The sequence below is a fragment of the Salmo salar genome, chromosome ssa11 (genome assembly GCF_905237065.1).
Source record: "Salmo salar chromosome ssa11, Ssal_v3.1, whole genome shotgun sequence".
In the NCBI taxonomy this organism is placed as follows: Eukaryota; Metazoa; Chordata; class Actinopteri; order Salmoniformes; family Salmonidae; genus Salmo; species Salmo salar.
In genome coordinates, this window is record NC_059452.1 from 21,424,774 (window position 1) to 21,446,854 (window position 22,081).

Sequence of the window (22,081 nt, forward strand, 5' to 3'; positions counted from 1 at the left end):
GTCATTAAAACTCGTTTTTCAACCACTCCACAAATTTCTTGTTAACGAACTATATTTTTGGACGTCGGTTAGGACATCTACTTTGTGCATGACAGAAGTCATTTTTCCAACAATTGTTTAGACAGATTATTTCATTTATAATTCACTGTATCACAATTCCAGTGGGTTAGAAGTTTATATACACTAAGTTGACTGTGCCTTTAAACAGCTTGGAAAATTCCAGAAAATGATGTCATGGCTTTAGAAGCTTCTGATAGGCTAGTTGACATCGTTTGAGTCAATTGGAGGTACCTGTGGATGTATTTCAAGGCCTACCTTCAAACTCAGTGCCTCTGCTTGACATCATGGGAAAATCAAAAGAAATCAGCCAAGACCTCAGAAAAGAATTGCAGACCTCCACAAGTTTGGTTCATCCTTGGGAGCAATTTCCAAACACCTGAAGGTACCATGTTCATCTGTACAAACAATAGTACGCAAGTATAAACACCATGGGACCACACAGCCGTCATACCGTTCAGGAAGGAGACGCGTTCTGTCTCCTAGAGATGAACGTACTTTGGTGTGAAAAGGGCAAATCAATCCCAGAACAACAGCAAAGGACCTTGTGAAGATGCTGGAGGAAACGGGTACAAAAGTATCTATATCCACAGTAAAACGAGTCCTATATTGACATAACCTGAAAGGCCGTTCAGCAAGGAAGAAGCCACTGCTCCAAAACCGCCATAAAAAAGCCTGACTACGGTTTGCAACTGCACATGGGGACAAAGATCGTACTTTTTGGAGAAAGGTCCTCTGGTCTGATGAAACAAAAATAGAACTGTTTGGCCATAATGACCATTATGTTTGGAGGAAAAAGGGAGACGCTTGCAAGCCGAAGAACACCATCCCAACCGTGAAGCACGGGGGTGGCAGCATCATGTTGTGGGGGTGCTTTGCTGCAGGAGGGACTGGTTCACTTCACAAAATAGATGGCTTCATGAGGAAGGAAACTTATGTGCATATATTGAAGCAACACCTCAAGACATCAGTCAGGAAGTTAAATCTTGGTCGCAAATGGGTCTTCCAAATGGACAATGACCCCAAGCATACTTCCAAAGTTGTGGCAGAATGGCTTAAGGTCAACAAAGTCAAGGTATTGGAGTGGCCATCACAAAGCCCTGACCTCAAACCTATAGAAAATTTGTGGGCAGAACTGAAAAAGCTTTCAGGGCTGTGTTCAGCACTTAAAAACCTAATAGAACGTTAAACGGAACGGAGCTCTACTGAACGACCAGTTGAAAAACAGGGAGGGGTTGGGTTGTGGGTTCAAAACGCACCGCTGCCATTTAATTATGTCACTCATTGCTTCAAGCCACACCCACTGAATGGCACAAACGTATCTCAGTCTGTTTAAAAATGTTTTGGGAAAACGTGTTCAGTACAAACCGTCCACAACTTCGCAAACGTTCAAGTGAAGTGAACGCAAATCTGGTGTACGGCACTTCAGGAACAGGGTTGCCTACCCCTGCTCTAGGGTCCTGTGGTGCAAGGTATTGGGCAACAGCTTTCTTCCAGGGCCCATATTCCCAAAGCATCTCACAGTAGGGATAATGATCTAGGACCTCCCCCTTGTCAATGTAAACTTATCATAAAATCAGTACTCTTTGTGAATATGGGCCCTGGCCTGTCAGCAATGTCCCTTCACCTGAAATACAACAAAGAAGTCATCTTTTCCTAGAGAGATTTACACTTATCAAAACGTCACGCCAGGGTAAACCTACATGAAACTCCCTTCGGGAAAATGAATGGAGGACAACGATTGGAACAATTTCCCTGTTTGCCCGCTAGGTTTTATGGTTATTATGACTCATACTGTGGTGCCCTATTCATGTCATTAACAAGTCCTTTCATTTATATTTATGGTGCATTCTTATGCATGTACATTTCATACTAATACATTTCATTGTGCTGTAGGCTGGTGTTCTGTATGTGTTGCAGGTGTTCTACAGCATTTTCAGAAAGTATAATTTTGGATCACGCGTGTCACTAAGGCAGGTAACTCTAGGCCAACCGCTGCTCAAGCTAATGATGCGTCCAATTTAGCCACCTGCTTACCTCAATTATTGTCTTCGTTTATCCACCCAGTTAATGAGATGTTATGTTCTTGAACTGTGCTGTACCAAGCCTTCCGTCCCGAAGAGGACGCAGTCACTCACCTCCCCAGTCAGTCCCGCTGTGGTAGGACAGCGCTAGCTTCCTGCTTTTATGTTTCTGATGCGAGTATGGTCGCGGAGCCAGACCTGTGATATCAGTACTAACTCACTGTAACAGTTTCTGTCGGCACAATTAATGTCTCCTCGATAAGAATCGTCATAGCCTTAAATATGCTATAAATCATTGAAACGTAGGAGTGGACTGCTTGCAATAACCTGAGGTGAGAATATTTTTTCGGACAACGTAAACTCATAGTACACTACAGTATACTTTATTGAACTATTTTAATGATAGCCTACATGGGCTATTGATAATGATACAATTTGTATCGGATTCAACAGCAAGCTACACATGCACATCTCCCTATGTAGTTAGATAAAGGATTTCGTGTGATCGAATTTAGATCAAGGTAAATTCATCAGCAGGGCGGGTTTACATGTTCAGTTGTAGGTTTCTTCAACATATTACTCATCCCTGCTGTATGTACGCAGAACAAATGTATGAATTCAACGTGCAACAATTTCAAAGATTTTACTGAGTTACAGTTAATATAAGGTAATCAGTAAATTGAAATAAATAAATTAGGCCCTAATCTATGGATTTCACATGACTGGGAGTACAGATATGCATCTCTTGGTCACAGATACCTTAAAAAAAGAAGGGGCGTCTTTTTTTTTAAGGTATCTGTGACCAAGAGATGCATATCTGTACTCCCAGTCATGTGAAATCCATAGATTAGGGCCTAATATATTTATCTGGTGTGACCATAATTTGCCTCATGCAGTGGGATACATCTCCTTCAAATAGAGTTGATCAGGCTGTTGATTGTGGCCTGTGGAATGTTGTCCCACTCCTCTTCAATAGCTTTGCGAAGTTTCTGGATATTGGCTTGAACTGGAACATGCTGTCATACACGTTTCTCCAGAGCATGCCAAACATGTTCTATTTGGTGACATGTCTGGTGAGTATGCAGGCCATGGAAGAGCTGGGACATTTTCAGCTTCCAGTAATTGTGTACAGATCCTTGCGACATGGTGACATACGTTATCATGCTGAAACATGAGGTGATGGCAGCGGATGAATCATATGGCAATGGGCCTCAGGATCTCGTCACCATATCTCTGAGCATTCAAATTTTCCATCAATAAAATGCATTTGTGTTTGTTGTTCATAGCTTATGCCTGCCCATACCATAACCCCACCGCTACCATGGGGCACTCTGTTCACAACGTTGACATCAGCAAACCACTACCCCACACGACGCCATACACGTGGTCTGCGATTGTGAGGCCAGTTGGACTTACTGTCAAGTTCTCTAAAATGACATTGGAGGCGGCTTATGGTAGATAAATGTTCTCTGGTTCAGTTCTCTGGTTACAGCTCTGCTGGACATTCCTGCAGTCAGCATTCCAATTGCACGCTCCCTCAATTCAAGAGATCAGTGGCATTGAGTTGTGTGACAAAACAGCACATTTTAGAGTGGCCTTTTTTGTCCTTGGCCATCAGGTGGATGGATTATCTTGGCAAAGGAGAGTGGTTATGGATGATGCCAGAGTTCTACAGTAGGCTGCATTATGTTAAGCCTCAAGTCCAACTTATTTTACCGTTCTTCTCTGTAATAGTATAATAACTCACTTAGTAAAATTATACTAAAACGAAAAAACAGTTTAGAGCCATGTCACACTTCTCAGCACTTCTGTATTTCAAGAGGAAGTGTTGCCTAAATGTTTTCTCCCTTTGAAATAAATCACCCAGAAGTGAAAACCTCCACATGCCACGTTTGCTTAGTTACACAAATACAACTTGTTTAAATAATCAGTTGTGTAGTTTTGGAATTATTATTTAAACACCTTAGCCTCACTAAGTTTAACTAATTCAAAGAAAGTACACCCAGAGTCTAGACTGAGAGGATAAATCCCATGCATTCTCTTTCAGTTTTTCTTTTCATCTTCCTGCACCTTATTAGCCAGGTCACGTGTGTGGTTCATTCTCTCACATCCACTCCAATGTCTACTGTCTACAGTTTGACTGGGCTCCCACTGCTCTGGGTGCAGATCTGATGGGGTTTGGGGAGGACCTGTGGTGTCCCCAGGCCCACGCGGCCCTGATGCGGCTGCAAGACTCAGAGCTACGTCTGATGGAAGTGATGAAGAAGTGGATGAGCCAGCGGTCCAAGAGCGACCGGGAGTTCTCTGTTCAGCTGCATCAGATGGCTGCCATGGTTGAGAAACTGGAGGGGCCCCAGCCTGGGGGAGGACTGGACTACATCAGCCAGCTCAACCAGGTCCTTTACGGGTCCTTCCATTTGATTGACATTTTGTTGTTGACCACACCTCTTTTGTTTTGAATGAAACTTTTTATACATATTTGCCCATCATAGAAGTGGTCAGAAAGTAACTTTTTGGACCTGAATGCCAAAATATTTAGAAGATGGAAGTGCTCAGTGTTGACCCATTTTGCATACCCCACCCCAACATGAGACATCCATGTCTTAATCACTGGAAAATATAAACGGTTGGGTTTGATAGTGACAGTTGTTTTTAAATTATACGGTCAATCTTCCATAGGAAACCTATTGAATATAGACAATAGAATAGCCATTCCTATTTAAGTTGACATTCCACGGTGTGTGGATCAGTGGCCATCTTTGTGGTTGTAATAGGAAGTATTATATTTCAATGATGTACCATCTAAATTGCAGTGGTCTGGGATATGTCCGTTCTATGAATTCTATTTCTATAATTGAAATGACACCCACCCTGTATACAAAAGTATACTGCGTCTCAACCGGTGGCGGGCACAATATAAACATCTCAGATTATGTAAAATAGGGTCTAAGCTACAACATAAACCAAAATAAAAAAACAGCGTAATTTCCTTGTTTGTAGGTAATTGATGTTAAAGGATAAAAAAGGACATTATTTTTTGTTTGACAACCCTGTTTACGTTTTTAAATTATGTCAAACTCAACCGTTTATCTTTTCCAGTGATTAAGACATGTACAGTATGCCTCATGGTAGGGTGGGGTAGGCAAAATGGGTCAACTTTGAGCACATCTCCTAAATATTTTGGCATTCCGGTCCAAAAAGTCCCTTTCTGACCACTTACTTCTACCGTGAGCAAATATGAATGGGAACTTTCATTCAGTGATTGAAATCAAATGGAATGACCCCTACACTATATCACTGGTTTTAGCAAACTCACTGGTTTAGACATTCGACCACATCCACCCCCAGCTGCAAAGTGGACTTGACATTTCAACAGTATTGATGAATTAGCATTACGTTTGATCAGTAGATAGTGATACGCAGAGTATTCTCTTTATTAATTCTATCTCTCTCTCTCTCTCTCTCTTTCTGGCCTCCTTCCTCTTTCAGTCGTGGGGTGTACTGGTGGCTCAGACGGAGAGTTTGAGTCGTGTGATGCGGCGGCAGTCTGAGGACCTGCAGGTTGGGCCTCTCAGCAAACTGACCCTGCTGATCAGAGACAAGCAGCAGCTCAGGAAGACATACGCAGAGCAGTGGAGCCAGCTCAGCCAGGAGCTCAGCAGGGTCAGACACACACACACACACACACACGACTGTACACACACACACACACACACACACACACACACACACACACACACGACTGTACACACACACACACACACACACACACACGACTGCACACATACACACACAAACAGATGAACATATCACTCTGTAAAACTCAATTTGCCCTGATAAATATTACCAGGCACTTTGTAGTCCTCCACCAAAACACCTTGTCAGTTTGCTTTCAAAATGGGAAGTAGCTTCCACTTTCACATGCTGGCTTTCAGCTATATGCTTGTGCTGGAGAAATATGCAGTAGCCTACAGTGTTGAAAAAAATCACACAAATTTACTGAGAGTGGTGCTATTTCTGCGTCTTGTTTGTACAGTGCCTTGCAAAAGTATTCATGACCCTTGGCGTTTTTCCTATTGTGTTGCATTACAACCTGAAATTTAAATAGATTTTGGGGGGGATTTCAGGTAATGGACATACACAAAATAGTCCAAATTGGGGAAGTGAAATGAAAAAAATGACTTCTTTCAAAAAATTCTAAATAAACTGAAAAGTGGTGTCTGCATATGTATTCACCCCCTTTGCTATGAATCCTCTAAATAAGAGCTGGTGCAACTAATTACCTTCAGAAGTCACATAATTAGTTAGATTGTACACAGGTGGACTTTATTTAAGTGTCACATGATCTCAGTATATATACACTTGTTCTTAAAGGCCTCAGAGTCTGCACCACCACTAAACAAGGGGCACCACCAAGCAAGCGGCACCATGAAGACCAAGGATCTCTCCAAACAGGTCAGGGACACAGTTGTGGAGAAGTACAGATCAGGGTTGGGTTATAAAAATATCTGAAACTTTGAACATCCCACGGAGCACCATTAAATCCATGAATAAAAAATGGAAAGAATATGGCACCATAACAAACCTGCCAAGAGAGGGCCACCCACCAAAACTCACGGACCAGGCAAGGAGCGCATTAATCAGAGAGGCAATAAAGAGACCAAAGATAACCCTGAAGGAGCTGCAAAGCTCCACAGCGGAGATTGTAGTATCTGTCCATAGTACCACTTTAAGCCGTACAATCCACAGAGCTGGGCTTTACGGAAGAGTGGCCAGAAAAAATCCATTGCTTAAAGAAAAAAGTAAGCAAACAGGTTTGGTGTTCGCCAAAAGGCATGTAGGAGACTCTGCAAACATATGGAAGAAGGTACTCTGGTCAGATGAGACAAAAATGTAGCTTTTTGGCCATCAAGGAAAACGCTATGTCTGGCACAAACCCAACACCTCTCATCACCCCGAGAACACCATCCCCACAGTGAAGTATGGTGGTGGCAGCATCATGCTGTGGGGATGTTTTTCATCGGCAGGGACTGGGGAACTGGTCAGAATTGAAGATGGATGCTGCTAAATACAGGGAAATTCTTGAGGGAAACCTGCTTCAGTCTTCCAGAGATTTGAGACTGGGATGGAGGTTCACCTTCCAGCAGGACAATGACCCTAAGCATACTGCTAAAGCAACACTCGAGTGGTTTAAGGGAAAACATTTAAATGTCTTGGAATGGCCTAGTCAAATCCCAGACCTCAATCCAATTGAGAATCTGTAGTATGACTTAAAGATTACTGTACACCAAGTTATGTTTTTTTGTGTTATTTCTTGTTTGTTTCACAATAAAACATATTTTGCATCTTCAAAGTGGTATGTTGTGTAAATGAAACGATACAAACCCCCCAAAAATCTATTCCCATTTCCAGGTTGTAAGGCAACAAAATAGCAAAAATGCCAAGGGGGTGAATACTTTCCCAAGCCACTGTAGCTCATACTGTATTTGGTTTGTTTGTTATGAGTTCTGATGGTTTCTTTGGTTACCACTCTATTTTAGAGACCGTATACATCTCTATGTAGAGCCTTTTGCCACTGATCTTGTCAAACAGGAAATGTACAAATAACAATCATCAAAGATCCTGTAGCACAAAGGGCTATTACTGTAAGACTATTAATATTACTATTATTAAGGCTTATTGCGCCGAAAGACCTTACTTAGGAATACTGTTATCACCTGAAACAAACAGTCAAAACAGACGGTCACCTTGTACTAATCTCTGTAACATGATGTGCTTAATACGAAGATCATGGCATAGGTTGCAAAGAAAGCTGTTTTAAACTTTGGGCTTGAAATAGTTAAATTAATCACAAATGTGTGAATTTAATGCATTCCCTTTTCACCAGTGTGGATATGCAGTAGGCGCTCCTTTTTGAGATGCAGAGCTGCACAGTTATTGTAACTTCATTAACAGACAGCACTCAGTTGAAATGAAAGCCAATGGGCTGTAACTGAGTTTGGCCATTGTTGTCTAATTGAGAATTGCTCTTGCATAGCAAATGCATTTTGATGAACAAAAGCCATCGGGGACTTTAATATGACAATAGTTTTTGCCCTTTCCGTGGTTTCTATCATTACCATATTACGGCGAGCAAATTATGTGTTCATCTTTAATGAATTCCTGGTTTATGGGTTGCAGTTTGTACATTTCCTGGGTCAGGTTTTGCCTTAGTACCTTGTACAGTGCACTACAAACAAGTCACAGGCCTAATGCAGACATCCTCTGCACTTTTGTAGTGCAAGGTATAATTAACCTTTTGTGAACTTTTGTGAAACGTCACAGCACAGTTGAAAAATATATGGCAAATAGAAATCAACTGGATGGTGTTCAGAGATAGATGGGAGGGGTTGAGTGGAGTTGAAGGATGGGATTAAAAACAAACAAGATAACTATTGTAAAATATACTGTGTCCGTAAATCAATCAATCAATCAAATGTATTTATAAAACCCTTTTTACATCAGCCGATGTCACAAAGTGCTATATAGAAACCCAGCCAAAAATCCTAAATGGCAAGCAATGCAGATGTAGAAGCACGGTGGCTAGGAAAAACTCCCTAGAAAGGCAGGTATTTAGGAAGAAATTGGAAATGATGCAGACAATTACATTGATGGAAGCCACAATCTATCTGCAATATTAAAGCTGATCTACCCCCTAAAAAATCAAAAAATCTAAAATAGTTATAATTAACCTTAGGTCAGTGGTCACCAACCGGTCGATCTCAAGGCATTCCTCGTCGATCACCAAACATTTCTGTAAATAAAACTACGATAAAGCCTTGTTCCTATTTTTTTAAGATTTGTTGGCAGTAGGTGCACTTCATTTAGCAGACCCAGTCCCGGGAAGGCAAAGTGTTCCCATTTTGAACCATTTCATGTCTGAAGGTAGAACTCTGCCTACCCGGCGGGCCTAGAGAGCAAATGAAGTGCACCGGCGTCTTCACAGAAAAGTTGATACCGTGAAATGTAAAACTTTTAAAACGATGACTATGAAGACTCAATGAGTACAGCAAAGAGCTGCTGTTTTCATGAGTAAGTTCTTGTTTAAGTTGTTATTCAGCACTGTCAACACTTTGTTCAACACTTTTTTATAAGCCATAAAATACACTTTCTCCCTACTTCCACTCATGCTACAACCAGCACTGCAGCTGCAATGAATGAGTGTAGCAAATTTTTGATAAGCTTGCATTGTTGTTATTATTAGCGGCTTGTGTCTTTTTTAATATCAAGGAATATTTATCTTTCTCTGGTCATAGGAAGAACAACATGAATTGGTACATGAGGCAGAAATAATGCAGTGTGACTTGAGTTTTGCCATCAGCTAGAAGACTGTCCTCTTTTCTAAGCGGAGGGACTGCTGCTCCCTCCCTCTCCTCAGACTGACCATCAGATGCAGGCCATCAGTCCAGTAAAAAATATATAATAATATTATGTTCACTCAGCTCACTGCCCTACAAGTACTACAACAAATGATCTATTACCAGTGTGATTATATACCTACATTTTTTAAATATAATTTCAAAATTGTCTGAGAAGAACATAATTGGCAGGGCAATTCAAGCAAAGCCAATATGCAGTGACAATGTATTGGGCCATCCAAGCCTACTGCACAAACATCATTGCTACAGAACTGTTTTTAATTGGTTAATGTTACGTAGGCTTATCTTTTTAAAGTCATGTTTAAACAGTATTTTTACCATGCATGCTCAACTTGCATTTAGACTCAGAAAGTGATCTTGACTCAGAAAAGGTTGGTGACCACTGCCTTAGATGGTGGCTAATAGAAATGTTAAGGGTAAAAAAAATGCAGTCAAACCAGTTTCTGTTACCAGGGCCTCTCTGACGTCACCGACTTCCTGTGTGCTTCTACCTCTGAGTTGAGAGGTGTTGGGACTCAGGCCTGTAGGGTCTGGGTCCCGGTCTTTCCTGTCTGGTCTTTCTCCTCTCTCTTGTCTGTCTGTGTTGTCTAAGAGGTGGCAAAGCTGGGGTCAAACAAAACCTTGCATTGTGAAGGCACTCCCGCTTTTAACAAACCACACCCGTATCACTTGTTTGTACAGTATCATCTCCACTCCATCTCCCCTCCTTTCCCTCTCTGAGGACAGTGCTCTGTGGTTAGATCACAGGATGAGTAGAAATGTATTTGAGGACTCTCATTGTCCTCAGAGAGTGGCTGAATATCTCTCTACTCATCCCATTTGTTCTTCAATTTATGCACCTTGTTTGGATGAGGTAACACTAATATACCCTTTCCATTTGTCAGGTGACCCAGACAGAGCTGGAGAGGCTGAAGGCCAGCTACAGACAGCTGGTGAGGGATGCAGCGCAGGCAAAGAGGAAGTACCAGGAGGCCAGTAAAGGTGGGGAAGCTCACTCTGTCTGGCTCTGTCTCATTTCTCCAAACAGCACAGAGATACTCTCACTTTGACTGGCTGAAAGGATTACATTCTGGACAACAGATGCTCTTTACCTCCTGACAGGGGCGAAAATCTGATATCAACTTTGGAGGGGACAATTACATGAAATTTTCTCAAGAGCAATTCCTGAGGGGGACACCAAAAGTAGTGCTGTAACACATAGCCTACATTGTAATATGGTAAATGTATATTGAGGGACCAAAGAAATAAGGTGTTTGCCGTACTCCTAACTACCGGTACCCAAAACTACACAACTAATCACAACAGCAATACCATTGCCTTTAACAAATCTTAGTTCAGTCACCAGTTTAAGTTGAGAGTGGGGGTATCCATGGCATTTTCCAATTATGTTCCTATTTTACAAGTCAAAAAAATTGAGAACCTTTCATAATGTTGCCAAACAAAGACTCAACAAACTTACCTGAGACTCCCTGTCTCTGCCAGTCTGTCCCTGCATATCTGTCCCCAACTCTGCTGTCTGTGTGCCATCTGTTGCCTGCTCTGCCTAATGACATCATTGTGAAACATTTCCATTAGAATTTCATCTGACTTACATCTTGACTTACATCATCTGCATGCTGATCTTGGAATAAATTGACGATAGCAAAGATTCCATCTTTGACGATGCCACATAAATGGAATAGGTACTAGCTAGCTTAATAGTTAATATTTGCGCGCTAGCTCTGCATATTCAGCTAGTGTGTGTGCACGATTGACTGGATGAACCTCACGTCAGTTACGTGCATTGAGTGCCTTTCAGACAGTAGACACGACCCCTCTGTTATCTTGCCAACTAAGGAAATGGCAGTGGATCAAACCATTGTGAGGCAAAGGGTGGGGGGGTCGCAATCTTTTGAAACTTAAAAACGCGCTATTAAGTGTCTATAATCAGCACAATTGCTTTCATTGCGTATTATTAATATTATTTAAGTTACATAGTTATGTTTCAGTGATATATTGGGGGGGACAAATCATATTTTTCCCAGGATGGGGGGGTCGTGTCCCCCCTGACCCCCCCGGGATTTCCGACCCTGCCTCCTGATAGTTCTGTTTAGACAACTGGTGTCCTAATGATTCACCAAATTAACACAGTTGATCATATTAGTAGTGACTATTTGTCATGTGTATTGTTTTTCCATTCTATGCTACATTTGTGTGTGTTCTACTGATATATATATATATAGTGTCTTATGTTTGTTTAGATAAAGAGCGTGAGCGTGCGAGGGAGCGCTATGTGAAGGCTACTCTGAGGCTCCATGAGCTTCATAATGAGTATGTGCTGTCAGTCAGAGCAGCCCAGGTGTACCATCAGCACCACTACAGCCAGGCCCAACCTGCCCTGCTCATGGCACTACAGAGGCTACAGCAGGAGATGGTACTCGTACTGTAAGTGTGTGTGTGTGAGGGGAAAGCACAACTCTGTCAGTGATGATCATATTGCGTGTGTGTCCAGCGTGGAAGGAAAGTACTGTGACTATGGTCATCCCATTGTTACACTGCATGGTTTTGTATCTCACCTAATATCCTTCCCTTTTGATAAGAATTCAAGCACTCTCATGGGAAGTTTGATATAATCGTTTTTGGCTGTTGTCCAAACCCACGTAATGTAGTCAATACTGGCCCTGGAGACCCACAGGGTGTGCAGGCTTTTGTTTCAGCCGAGTACTATACATACAGTGCCTTCGGAAAATATTCAGACCCCTTAACTTTTTCTACATTTTATTACGTTACAGCCTTATTCTAAAATTGATTAAATAAAACAATTTCCTCAGCAATCTGTTTTTTATACATTTTTGCACAATAAAAACTGAAATATCTTATTTAGATAAATATTCAGACCCTTTGCTATGAGACTCGAAATTGAGCTCAGGTGCATCCTGTTTCCATTGATCTTCCTTGATGTTTCTACAACTTGATTGGAGTCCACCTGTGGTAAATTAAAATGATTGGACATGATTTGGAAAGGCACACACCTGTCTATATAAGGTTCCACAGTTGACAGTGCATGTCAAAGCAAAAACCAAGCCATGATGTCGAAGGAATTGTCCGTAGAGCTCTGAGACAGGATTGTGTTGGCACAGATCTGGGGAAGGCTACCAAAACATTTATGCAGCATTGAAGGTCCCCAAGAACACAGTGGCCTCCATAATTCTTAATTGGAAGAAGTTCGGAACCGCCAAGACTCTTCCTAGTGCTGTCCAAACTGAGCAATCGGGGGAGAAGGGCCTTGAACGGGAATGTGACCAAGAACCCGATGGTCACTCTGACAGAGCTCTAGAGTTCCTCTGTTGAGATTGGAGAACCTTCCAGAAGGACAACCAACTCTGCAGCACTCCATCAATTAGGCCTTTATGGTAGAGTGGCCAGACAGAAGCCACTCCTCAGCAAAAGGCACATGACAGCCCGATTGGAATTTGCCAAAAGGCACCTAAAGACTCTCAGACCATGAGAAACAAGATTCTCTAGTCTGATGAAACCAAGATTGAACTCTTTGGTCTGAATGCCAAGTGTCACGTCTGGAGGAAACCTGGCACCATCCCTACGGTGAAGCGTGGTGGCAACATCATGCTGTGGGGATGTTTTTCAGCAGCAGGGACTGGGAAACTAGTCAGGATTGAGGAAAAGATGAACGGATCAAAGTACAGAGAGATCCTTGATGAAAATGTGCTCTAGAGAGCTCAGGATCTCAAACTGGGGTGAATGTTCACCTTCCAACAGGACAACGACCCTAAGCACACAGCCAAGACAACGCAGGAGTGGCTTTGGGACAAGTCTCTGAATGTCCTTTAGTGGCCCGGCCTTGAACCCAATCGAGCATCTCTGGAGAGACCTGAAAATGGCTGTGCAGAAACACTCCCCATCCAGCCTGACAGAGCTTGAGAGGATCTGCTGAGAAGAACGGGAGAAACTCCCCAAATACAGGTGTGCCAAGCTTGTAGCGTCATACCCAAGAAGATTGAGCCTGTAACCGCTGCCAAAGGTGCTTCAACAAAGTACTGAGTAAAGGGTCTGAATACTTATGTAAATGTGATATTTCAGTTTTTTTTGTTGATGAATTAGCAAAAAATGTCTAAACAGTTGTTGCTTTGTCATTATGGGGTATTGTGTGTAGATTGATGAGGGGAAAAAATGATGTAATCAATTTTAGAATAAGGCTGTAACCTAACAAATGTGGAAAAAGTCAAGGGGTCTGAATACTTTCTGAAGGCACTGTACCTATTTAATAACGGATCTTCAAGCCTTTGATTAGATGAAGCAGGTGCGTTAGTGCTGAGCTAGAAGAAGCCTGCACACCCAGTGGGTCCCCAGACCAGGGTTGAATTATACTGCCCTGACCTCTCTACCTGACCTTAAACTTTTTCCCTGTAACCCAGGAAGGAGATCCTGCAGGAGTACTATGACATGTCGAGTATGCTCCAACAGGAGGTAGTATCTGTCCACGAGGAGATGTCTACTGCTCTGAAGGCCATAGAGCCACACAGAGAGTACGAGAGCTTCATCCAGCAGAACAGGTATTCAGCTGCAAGTTGCTCTGGATAAGAGAATCTGCTAAATGACTAAAATGTAAATATTCTGATCTTAGTGCAGTCAAGAGGCTGAAAAGTTTCACCATGTGTGTTCAGGTCTGTAGGGGAGGTTCCGGTGTGTGTGGAGTTTGACTCTGGTCTTCTGGAGAACACAGATCGACTAAAGACTGGAGAGCTGGAACTAAATGAGCTTACAGTGGAGGGGATCCAACACAGGTTAGTTTATACGCACACACAGAAACAGCGCAATCAAAAAGTATTCAGACCCCTTGACCTTTTCCCCATTTTGTTAAGATACAGCCTTATTTTAAAATGTATTCATTATTTTTTCCCCTCATCAATTTACATACAATACCCCATAATGACACAGTGAAAACAGGTTTTTATCATTTTTTGCACATTTATAAAAACAGAAATACCTTATTTACATAAGTATTCAGAACCTTTGCTATGAGACTCGAAATTGAGATCAGGTGCATCCTGTTTCCATTGATCATGCTTGAGATGTTTCTACAACTTGATTGGATTCCACCTGTGGACATTATTTGGAAAGGCACACACCTGTCTATACAGTATAAGATCCCACAGTTGACAGTGCGTGTCAGAGAAAAACCAAGCCATGAGGTCGAAGAAATTGTCCATAGAGCTCCGAGACAGGATTGTGTCGAGGCACAGATCTGGGGAAGGGTACAAAAACATTTCTGCATCTTTGAAGGTCCCCAAGAACAGTGGCCTCCATCATTCTTAAATGGAAGAAGTTTGGAACCACCAAGACTCGACCGAAAGCTGGCCACTCAGCCAAACTGCGCAATCAGGGAATAAGGGCCTTGGTCAGGGAGGTGACCAAGAACCCGATGGTCACTCTGACAGAGCTCCAGAGTTCCTCTGTGGAGATTGGAGAACCCTCCAGAAGGAGTCTCTGCAGCGCTCCACCAATCAAGCCTTTATGGTAGAATGGCCAGACGGAAGCCACTCCTCAGTAAAAGGCACATAACAGCCCGCTTGGAGTTTGCCAAAAGGCACCTAAAGACTCTCAGATCATGAGAAACAAGATTGTCTGGCCTGATGAAACCAAGATTGAACTCTTTGGCCTGAAGCATGATGGTGGCAGCATCGAGCTGTGGGGATGTTTTTCAGCAGCAGGGACTGGGAGACTAGTTAGGATTGAGGGAAAGATAAACGGAGCAAAGTACTGAGAGATCCTTGATGAAAACCTGTTCCAGACTGCTCAGGACCTCTGACTGAGGCGAAGGTTCACCTTCCAACAGGACAACTACCTTAAGCACACAGCCAAGACAACGCAGCAGTGGCTTTGGGACACGTCTGAATGTCTTTCAGTGGCCCAGCCAGAGCCCGGACTTGAACCCGATCGAACATCTCTGGAGAGACCTATTCTCCCCATCCAGCCTGACAGAGCTTGAGAGGGTCTGCTGAGAAGAATGGGAAAAACTCCCTAAATACAGGTGTGCCAAGCTTGTAGCATCATACCAAGGAAGACTCAAGGCTGTCATCGCTGCCAAAGGTGCTTCAACAGAGTACTGATTACAGCCCTTTAGGGATAGGGGGCAGTATTGACAATTTCGGGAAAAATATGTGCCCATATTAAACTGCCTCCTACTCAAACTCGGAAGCTAGGATATGCATATTATTAGTAGATTTGGATAGAAAACACTCTGAAGTTTCTAAAACTGTTTGAATGATGTCTGTGAGTATAACAGAACTCATATGGCAAGCAAAAACCTGAGAGAAATCCTACCAGGAAGTGGAAATATGGATGCATGGGCTCTCTTCAAGTCATTTCCTATTGAACACACAGTGACGTAGTAATAATTGTGCACTTCCTAAGGCTTCCACTAGATGTCAACAGTCTTTAGAAAGTTGTTTGAGGCGTCTACGATGAACAGAGACCGAATGAGAAGGCTGGGAAGTTGGTCACCCAGGGAAGGACATCACTTCATTGGCGCGCATTCACGAGAGAGGTAGCTCTGTTCCAAAACGTTTTTCAAGACACAGGAACTGTCCGGTTGAAATATTACTGAATCTTCACATTCTAAAGGCCCTAAAGATTGATGTTTTACAACGTTTGACGTGTTTGAACGAACGTAAATATAACTTTTTTTTAACTTTTCGTTGTGACATTGTCCGCGCGCTTCCTACATTTGGAGTAGCTGAACTGAACGCGCGAACAACAAGGAGTTATTTGGACATAAATTATGGAGTTTATCGAACAAAACAACATTTATTGTGGACCTGGGATTCCTGGAAGTGCCTTCTGATGAAGATCATCAAAGGTAAGGGAATATTTCTAATGCAATTTATGATTTTAGATGACTCCAAAATGGCGGCTATCTGTATTGCCTAGTATATTTTTCTGAGCTCAGTACTCAGATTATTGCAGAGTGCTTTCCTCGTGAAGCTTTTTTGAAATCTTTCACAGCGTTAGCATAAAGGAGATGTTCATCTATAATTCTTTGAATGACAGTTTAATATTTTATCAACGTTTATGACAAGTATTTTTGTAAATTGTGGCGCTGATTCACCCTCAGTATGAGGTAAAATATTTTCTGAACGCGCCAATGTAAAATGCTGTTTTTATATATAAATATGAACTTTATCGAGCCAAAAAATGCATGTATTGTGTATCATGATGTCCTAGGAGTGTCATCTGATGAAGATCGTCAAAGGTTAGTGCTGCATTTAGCTGTGTTTTGGGTATTTGTGATGCATGTAGTTGCTTTGAAAATGGCTGTGTGGTTATGTGTGTCGATGTACTCTCCCAACATAATCTAATGTTTTTGCTTTCACTGTAAAGCCTTTTTGAAATCGGACAACGTGGTTCGATTCAGGAGAAGTGTATCTATGTTTGAGAAAAATAAATTATTAGATTTGTGGTTTTGCATATGGCACTCTGATTTTTCACTAAACTCGGTCCCGGTTACGGGATTGTTGTCGCAAGAGGTTTTAAGGGTCTGAATACTTGTGATATTTCTGTTTACATTTTTTTATAAATTAGCAAACATTTCTAAAAACCAGTTTTTGCTTTGTCATTATGGGGTATTGTGTTTAGATTGATGAGGATACTTTTTTTTATCCATTTTTGAAAAAGTCTGTAATATAACAAATATATATATATATAGGGAACACTTAAACAACACAATGTACCTCCAAGTCAATCACACTTCTGTGAAATCAAACTGTCCACTTAGGAAGCAACACTGATTGACAATACATTTCATATGCTGTTGTGCAAATGGAATAGACAACAGGTGGAAATTATAGTCAATTAGCAAGACACCCCCAATAAAGGAGTGGTTCTGCAGGTGGGGACCACAGACCACTTCTCAGTTCCTATGCTTCCTGGCTGATGTTTTGGTCACTTTTGAATGCTGGCGGTGCTTTCACTCTAGTGGTAGCATGAGACGGCGTCTACAACCCACACAAGTGGCTCAGGTAGTGCAGCTCATCCAGGATGGCACATCAATGCGAGCTGTGGCAAGAAGGTTTGCTGTGTCTGTCAGCGTAGTGTCCAGAGCATGGAGGCGCTACCAGGAGACAGGCCAGTACATCAGGAGACGTGGAGGAGGCCGTAGGAGGGCAACAACCCAGCAGCAGGACCGCTACCTTCGCCTTTGTGCAAGGAGGAGCAGGAGAAGCACTGCCAGAGCCCTGCAAAATGACCTCCAGCAGGCCACAAATGTGCATGTGTCTGCTCAAACGGTCAGAAACAGACTCCATGAGGGTGGTATGAGGGCCCGACGTCCACAGGTGGGGGTTGTGCTTACAGCCCAACACCGTGCAGGACGTTTGGCATTTGCCAGAGAACACCAAGATTGGCAAATTCACCACTGGCGCCCTGTGCTCTTCACAGATGAAAGCAGGTTCACACTGAGCACATGTGACAGACGTGACAGAGTCTGGAGACGCCGTGGAGAACGTTCTGCTGCCTGCAACATCCTCCAGCATGACCGGTTTGGCGGTGGGTCAGTCCTGGTGTGAGGTGGCATTTCTTTGGGGGGCCGCACAGCCCTCCATGTGCTCGCCAGAGGTAGCCTGACTGCCATTAGGTACCGAGATGAGATCCTCAGACCCCTTGTGAGACCATATGCTGGTGCGGTTGGCCCTGGGTTCCTCCTAATGCAAGACAATGCTAGACCTCATGTGGCTGGAGTGTGTCAGCATTTCCTGCAAGAGGAAGGCATTGATGCTATGGACTGGCCCGCCCGTTCCCCAGACCTGAATCCAATTGAGCACATCTGGGACATCATGTCTCGCTCCATCCACCAACGCCACGTTGCACCACAGACTGTCCAGGAGTTGGCGGATGCTTTAGTCCAGGTCTGGGAGGAGATCCCTCAGGAGACCATCTGCCACCTCATCAGGAGCATGCCCAGGCGTTGTAGGGAGGTCATACAGGCACGTGGAGGCCACACACACTACTGAGCCTCATTTTGACTTGTTTTAAGGACATTACATCAAAGTTGGATCAGCCTGTAGTGTGGTTTTCCACTTTAATTTTGAGTGTGACTCCAAATCCAGACCTCCATGGGTTGATAAATTGGATTTCCATTGATTATTTTTGTGTGATTTTGTTGTCAGCACATTCAACTATGTAAAGAAAAAAGTATTTAATAAGATTATTTCTTTCATTCAGATCTAGGATGTGTTGTTGAAGTGTTCCCTTTATTTTTTTGAGCAGTATATATACATACATACACACACACACACACACACACACACACTAACACACACACACACACACACACACACACACTCACTCACTCTACCGGTCAAAAGTTTTAGAACACCTACTCATTCAAGGGTTTTTCTTTATTTTTTACTATTTTCTACATTGTATAATAATAATGAAGACATCAAAGCTATGAAATTGCACATATAGAATTATGTAGTAACCAAAAAAGTGTTAAGTAAATGAACAAATATTTTAGCTTCTTCAAAGTAGCCACCCTTTGCCTTGATTACAGCTTTGCAGATTCTTGGCGTTCTCTCAATCAGCTTCACCTGGAATGCTTTTTCAATTGGGTTGAGGTCGGGTGATTGTGGAGGTCAGGTCATCTGATGCAGCACTCATCATTCTCCTTCTTGGTCAAATAGCCCTTACACAGCCTGGAGGTGTGTTAGGTTATTGTCCGTTGAAAAACAAATGGTAGTCCCACTAAACACAAACCAGATGGGATGGCGTATCTCTGCAGAAACTGTGGTAGCCATGCTGGTTAAGTGTGCCTTGAATTCTAAATAAATTACTGACAGTGTCACCAGCAAAGGACCATCACACTTCCTCCTCCATGCTTCACGGTGGGAACTACACATGCAGAGATCATCCGTTAATTTACTCTGCATCTCAAATTTGGACTCATCAGACCAAAGGACAGATTTCCACCGGTCTAATGTCCATTGCTCGTGTTTCTTGGCCCAAGCAAGTCTCTTCTTCTTATTGGTGTCCTTTAGTAGTGGTTTCTTTGCAGCAATTCGACCAGCAATTCGTCTGATTCACGCAGTCTCCTCTGAACAGTTGATGTTGAGATGTCTGTTACTTGAACTCTGTGAAGCACTTATTTGGGCTGCAATTTCTGATGCTGGTAACTCTAATGAACTATTCTCTGTATCAGAGGTAACTCTGGGTCTTCCTTTCCTGTGGCGGTCCTCATGAGAGCCAGTTTAATCATAGCGCTTGATGGTTTTTACGACTGCACTTGAAGAAACTTTTAAAGTTCTTGAAATTGTCCAGATTAAAGTAATGTCTTTGCTTATTTGAGCTGTTCTTCTGTATACCACCCCTACTTTGTCACAACACAACTGATTTGGCTCAAACGCATTATGGAAAGAAATTCCACAAATTAACTTTTATCAAGGCACACCTGTTAATTGAAATGCATTCCAGGTGATTACCTCGTGAAGCTGGTTGAGAGAATGGCAAGAGTGTGCAAAGCTGTCATCTAGGCAATGGGTGGCTACTTTGAAGAATTTCAAATATAAAATATATTTTGATTTGTTTAACTCTTTTTTTTGATTATTTCATGATTCCATATGTGTTATTTCATAGTTTTGATGTCTTCACTATTATTCTACCATGTAGAAAATAGTTTAAAAAAAGAACTGTTATAAGTAGGTGGGTTTAAACTTTTGACTGGTACTGTGTGTATATATATGACACACACACACACACACACACACACACACACACACACACAATCTCAACACCAACAACACATTTCACCCCTTCATCCCCTTTCTCTCCCCATGTCTCTCCCCCTCTACCAGGTTGACTGCAGTGGAAGAGGAACTGCTGTCTCTTGCTGGTAATGTGGTTTCCCAACAGGCCGCAGTCAACCAGCTGGAGTTGGAGCTGGAGGCAGAGGAAGAGGGCATCAAACGGGGTCAGAGGTGAGGTGATATCCACAGGAAGGTCCAACTTTACATGGGCAAGTGTACTTGGTAAGCACTTAGGCAGATGTAGTGTAATTAGATAGTACTTACAGCTGTTATACATAATAATATGATAATTTATCCTGGGTAAACAGAATAGAATTCTATTTCTTTGGTCTGAACCAGGATAAAGTTGGCTCTGGCTGCACCAAACCACTGACTGGGAAAAAAAAGAGTAATGAATTTTGGCATTGATCTGCATCATTTTTTGCAGTGTGTTGGTATTTTTGCAGTGTGTTGATCTCTCAACGGTGGTGTTCATCTGCAGAGTAGTTTAGGCTGCTCTCCGCTCCTCTCTGCTGTGGCTGGCTAAGCTGGCTGCTCTCTGGGGACAGACTCATTATGCCTTATATATAACATGGTGGGTGATATGAGGAGACTTTTCAAGTTCTCCTCTCATTTGTCTTGGTTTAGATGCCTGTCCGTTGTTACAGTGAGGGGAAAAAAGTATTTGATCTCCTGCTGATTTTGTATGTTTGCCCACTGACAAAGAAATTATCAGTCTATAATTTTAATGGTAGGTTTATTTGAACAGTGAGAGACAGAATAACAACAACAAAAATCCAGAAAAACGCATGTAAAAAATGTTATAAAATGATTTGCATTTTAATGAGGGAAATAAATATTTGACCCCCTCTCAATCAGAAAGATTTCTGGCTCCCAGGTGTCTTTTATAAAGGCAACGAGCTGAGATTAGGAGCACACTCTTAAAGGGAGTGCTCTTAATCTCAGTTTGTACCTGTATAAAAGACACCTGTCCACAGAAGCAATCAATCAATCAAATTCCAAACTCTCCACCATGGCCAAGAGCAAAGAGCTCTCCAAGGATGTCAGGGACAAGATTGTAGACCTACACAAGGCTGGAATGGACTACAAGACCATCGCCAAGGTGCTTGGTGAGAAGGTGACAACAGTTGGTGCGATTATTCGCAAATGGAAGAAACACAAAATAACTGTCAAACTCCCTCGGCCTGGGGCTCCATGCAAGATCTCACCTCGTGGAGTTGCACTGATCATGAGAACGGTGAGGAATCAGCCCAGAACTACACGGGAGGATCTTGTCAATGATATCAAGGCAGCTGGGACTATAGTCACCAAGAAAACAATTGGTAACACACTATGCCGTGAAGGACTGAAATCCTGCAGCGCCCGCAAGGTCCCCCTGCTCAAGAAAGCACATATACATGCCCGTCTGAAGTTTGCCAATGAACATCCGAATGATTCAGAGGACAGTGTTGTGGTCAGATGAGACCAAAATTGAGCTTTTTGGCATCAACTCAACTCGCCATGTTTGGAGGAGGAGGAATGCTGCCTATGACCCCAAGAACACCATCCCCACCATCAAACATGGAGGTGGAAACATTATGCTTTGGGGGGTTTTTCTGCTAAGGGGACAGGACAACTTCACCGCATCAAAGGGACGATGGACGGGGCCATGTACCGTCAAATCTTGGGTGAGAACCTCCTTCCCTCAGCCATGGCATTGAAAATGGGTCATGGATGGGTATTCCAGCATGACAATGACCCAAAACACACGGTCAAGGCAACAAAGGAGTGGCTTAAGAAGAAGCAC

The 22,081-nt window shown here is 42.6% G+C and overlaps 1 protein-coding gene across 1 annotated transcript in view; it reads left to right on the forward strand.

The window, feature by feature from the left end:
- Nucleotides 1-2,197: 2,197 nt before the first annotated feature.
- LOC106562249 (tyrosine-protein kinase Fes/Fps) overlaps nt 2,198-22,081 on the forward strand; it is a 32,315-nt gene continuing 12,431 nt past the window's right edge. Inside the window, exons 1-8 of the mRNA XM_014127013.2 lie at nt 2,198-2,413; nt 4,217-4,477; nt 5,571-5,744; nt 10,384-10,480; nt 11,740-11,923; nt 13,912-14,049; nt 14,161-14,280; nt 20,344-20,466. Coding sequence (XP_013982488.1) covers nt 4,253-4,477; nt 5,571-5,744; nt 10,384-10,480; nt 11,740-11,923; nt 13,912-14,049; nt 14,161-14,280; nt 20,344-20,466 — 1,061 coding nt within the window. The 5' untranslated portion in view covers nt 2,198-2,413; nt 4,217-4,252. The remainder of the gene's footprint in view (nt 2,414-4,216; nt 4,478-5,570; nt 5,745-10,383; nt 10,481-11,739; nt 11,924-13,911; nt 14,050-14,160; nt 14,281-20,343; nt 20,467-22,081) is intronic.